The sequence below is a fragment of the Thermobia domestica genome, chromosome 7 (assembly GCF_964235325.1).
Source record: "Thermobia domestica chromosome 7, izTheDome1.hap1.1, whole genome shotgun sequence".
Lineage (NCBI taxonomy): Eukaryota > Metazoa > Arthropoda > Insecta > Zygentoma > Lepismatidae > Thermobia > Thermobia domestica.
This window is the reverse complement of record NC_137460.1, coordinates 31,838,134-31,841,933: the sequence shown is the minus strand read 5'-3', so window position 1 is coordinate 31,841,933 and position 3,800 is coordinate 31,838,134. Positions and strand designations below refer to the sequence as shown.

General features: G+C 30.2%; 1 protein-coding gene across 1 annotated transcript; it reads right to left on the bottom strand.

The window, feature by feature from the left end:
• Positions 1–978, bottom strand: LOC145689136 (uncharacterized). Its single transcript, XM_081763269.1, has one exon. It carries the CDS (start codon positions 976–978, stop codon positions 1–3), a length of 978 nt encoding a protein of 325 aa, XP_081619395.1.
• Between the last annotated feature and the right edge of the window lie 2,822 nt (positions 979–3,800).

Genomic DNA, 3,800 nt, shown 5'->3' with positions numbered 1-3,800 from the left:
CTAATAACCATAAGGTAAAGTATTGATGATATTATCTTTTTCCTTTAAAACAACTCTTTTGTCGTAATCCATTTGAAACTCTTTAGTCACAGGTTTGTTAACTAAATTTTTTGTTCTCTTGTCTCTTGTTATTTGATTATAATTAAGAGTTATGTTCGTTAGTTCTTTGTTAACAACTTTCTTTATGTTTTCACCATTAAGATTCAAAGAGTTCTCGTAATTAAGAGTAAATCCTTTAATTTTCATCACAGTTTTGTTTTTATCTGTTTTGTAGTAATAACTCTTTGGACCAGTTGAATACCACTCAATAATATAAACATCTTTTCCTAACTCATCTGTCCACTCACCAAGGTTACTACCAGTCTTTACTTCTATACCAGTAACAATATAAACAATAGAATCAGTATCGTAATACGCTACATCTTCACCTAACTTATCCAACATGTCATAAAGTCTTAACCTCGCATGTGTTGTTGTAAAAGTTGCAATGTGAATATTAGTGGAATAAGAATTGTTAACATATACGTCTTTGTATTTATATGAAACTTGAACCATCTCGTCGCTGATAAACAAACATTCAGATATTTCTAATTTGTCATCTAAAAGTAACTCGTACCATCTTCTAACATCTGTAATGTATTCAGTTTGAGTTAAGTTTTGTCTTTGGCCAAACTTTCCCCATAACGAATTTAAACAAATTTTTGCAACTGCTCTCTTACCAGGATTTACCATTATTTGATCAGGATTTAAATCAATATTCAATGTGTCTTTAATAGTTTTAATATAATCATCTTTTGTTTGAAAGTCATCTTCCCATGGTGATGTTTCTAATTTGATTTTCATGAAGTCTTTAATGTAACCTCTAAAGAGTTTGTTACTTGTTTTGGGAAAATGTTGAATCTCGTAAATTTCAATTAACTCATAACCTTTCTCTAAAGCTTTATCTAACTCTATAGTTGTCCAAGTACCTGTTATCATTCTTTGTTCGTCACTGTGTGTACACGTCTTAGTTTGATTTATCATACATTGATTACATAAGGGAAACACCAACTTATTAATATTGTTATCTTTAACTGGTAATACAGGATGATACAATTGTTTTGGCGGAAGAACTTTACAAAGTATATAACCAAAGTACTTTTTACACTTGTATTTTTCAGGAGAGATAGACTTCAATGTTGTTGAGTGGCCAATAGGAAATTGATCATAAAACAAACAGTTGGATACAAGCTGCACACATCGATATATTTCATCTTCTTATTAGTAACTTTTAATTTTGAAGCATTGGTTCTACCACCAAAGAATGCATCTCTGAACTTTAGTTTCTCAATAAGACTAGTTTTTTGAATTAACTGTTTGGCTCTTTTATCTTTTAACCAATCACACTCCCACATCTCTATAAGATTATAACCAGCTTCTTTTATTTGTTGAGATCTTCTTGTTTTCTCATATAGATCTTCCATTGTTTCGTGATTGACATTGTTGATAGTATACTTCTCAAAACATTTGTTGCAACCATGCCAGAAACAACCGTGATATTGATACACTGTCTTTGTTTTATAATCGTAACCATCAACTTTAGATCCACATATCGTTACTTCTCCATTGTTTAACGCGTGTTTAATATTATTGTTCTTAAAAGAATTTAACCATGCAATAGACTGTTTAGAGTATTTTTCTTTCTTTTCTTCTTTAATAATACCAATTGTGTTTTCTTGTATGTATTTTGATCTATAAATGCCCATACACACACTTGCAATTGTTAAGTATTGAAATGGATCAATGTTTGCTATTTCTAAAAACTGATTTCTTAGTTCTAAACAACCTCTTCTTAAAATATCTACATCCGAATCACAATACTCTCTTAACTCTTTTTTAAAGTCAAACACATAATTTTCTTCTCTTCTTTCTTGATGCCACTTAAGAAACGCTTCTCTTTGATCTTTTTCATGGTACTAATCCCATAGTATTTTGCGTTAGGTATTGGCCCAACATAGTTTTGATTTTCAGGCTTATTAAACAAATGTGGAAAATAACCTTTCTTTAATTCTTTTAGACCAAATGTCTTAGGAAAACTCGATAATGGTTGTGCTACAAAGTTAATACTATCAATAATTTTTATGTTTGCTTTTGGAATTTCAAGTAACATTAGCTTAGAGCCGTTATATATAGTGTAAGGTTTCAAAGCATTCTTAATGCAGTACTGAAGAACAAAGTACGAATCATAAGCTTTGGCATTATGTGCAATACAAGTGTAACCACTATGTTCTTTTGAAACTAACCACTTACAAAAATCGTCATTTGTTTCAAAGTAATATTTGCAACCTTTAAAGTCATGAGCAACTACATAATTAGCTTTATGAATTCCTGTGTCTTGTTGTGCTTCGTAATCAAACCATATATACTTTTCTGTGTAATTACAACTGTTCATTTGTTTAATACTCGACTTTAGAAAGTTCTTAATTATATACTTAAAGTCATCTACTGTTAACTTGTTGTTGTTCCATGCATCATATATCTTTTGAAGTTTCCTCCACTTAGACATGGTTTCGTACATGTTTTTTTCTTTAACAATTTTCTTACCACGATCTTCGATACCATAAGTCTTGTATAGCATAATAAACAAATCTGTAACAGTTAATTCTTTTTTAGCATTACACACACATTCATCATCACAATAACCTTTCTGGCGTTTGTATTGCATGTAACATTTGTGAACGTTTTCTTTAGCTACACAATTACAGTTGATACAGTAGTAATATCCACACTTGTGTTTCTTATATCTTAATAAAATTTTATTACAGCCTTTACACTTATAAACTTCTTTACAAACAACTGAATGGTTATCTTTACATGTTTGGTTATAACAAAATCGATTACAAGCTTCACAATAAATGTTATCAAACTCTTCTTCTTGATGTTTAGGTTGCTTACACATATTACAAATTGGTATAATTCGTATACATGATTTGTGTTTTTCTTTATGATCGTATGCTGTATCACACTTTTCACAATAATAAACACTTCCAATAAAAGCTTGCATGCTGTTAATTGCGTCAAAATGATTTCCACTTTTATATAAATAAATCTTTACCTCTTTGTCTTGCCCTGAGTAAATAATAGCGTTCATGTTTTCAGCACATACAACTTTAATTTGAATGTTTAATAGTTCTTCACATTGTTTAATATCGTCTAATGTAAAACCGTCTTCACAGTAGCTCGGTAAACGATTACAAAGTCTCTAAGTTAATTTTGTCTGTATTTTTCTTCCACGTCTTATATCTTTAATGTTTTGTGGTGTTAGCTCTTGATCAAGTATTACATTTGTTTTATACGTTAAGGCTGAAATGATTGCACGTGGACAACACAAATTGTCATTGTTATTGATTTTGGTAATACATCTTTTAGCTTTTTTGTCTTCTGCAAGGTTTAATAATCGTCTGTTTGTTTTACTTCCTCTAGGCATGTTAATGATTTGAATATTAAATGTTGTTTCTTCAATATTGATTGTTTCGTCAGATGTTACAATTCTTTGCACGTGTGTTAATACATTTCTAGCATTTAGTTCAGTTGTTATTGGTGTTGATATTGCTTTAGTCCAAAATCCATCGTTGTGCACAACAACTCTTATTCTGTCATTCTTTTTAAAATTGGAAGCTTGTTTAGCTTGGTCAATCATATCGTCTACTGCTGTGTGTAATCTTTGTATTGTTTCAGTAAGTGTTTCACCTGTTATATTTGTCAGTTTTATTTTGTAATCTGTTGTATAGGATTTAAATTTTTCATTGTATGTCGGCTCA

Bases quoted from the DNA above. Each gene is read 5' to 3' on its own strand.
- LOC145689136 (XM_081763269.1), bottom strand. From the start codon at position 978: ATGATAACAGGTACTTGGACAACTATAGAGTTAGATAAAGCTTTAGAG.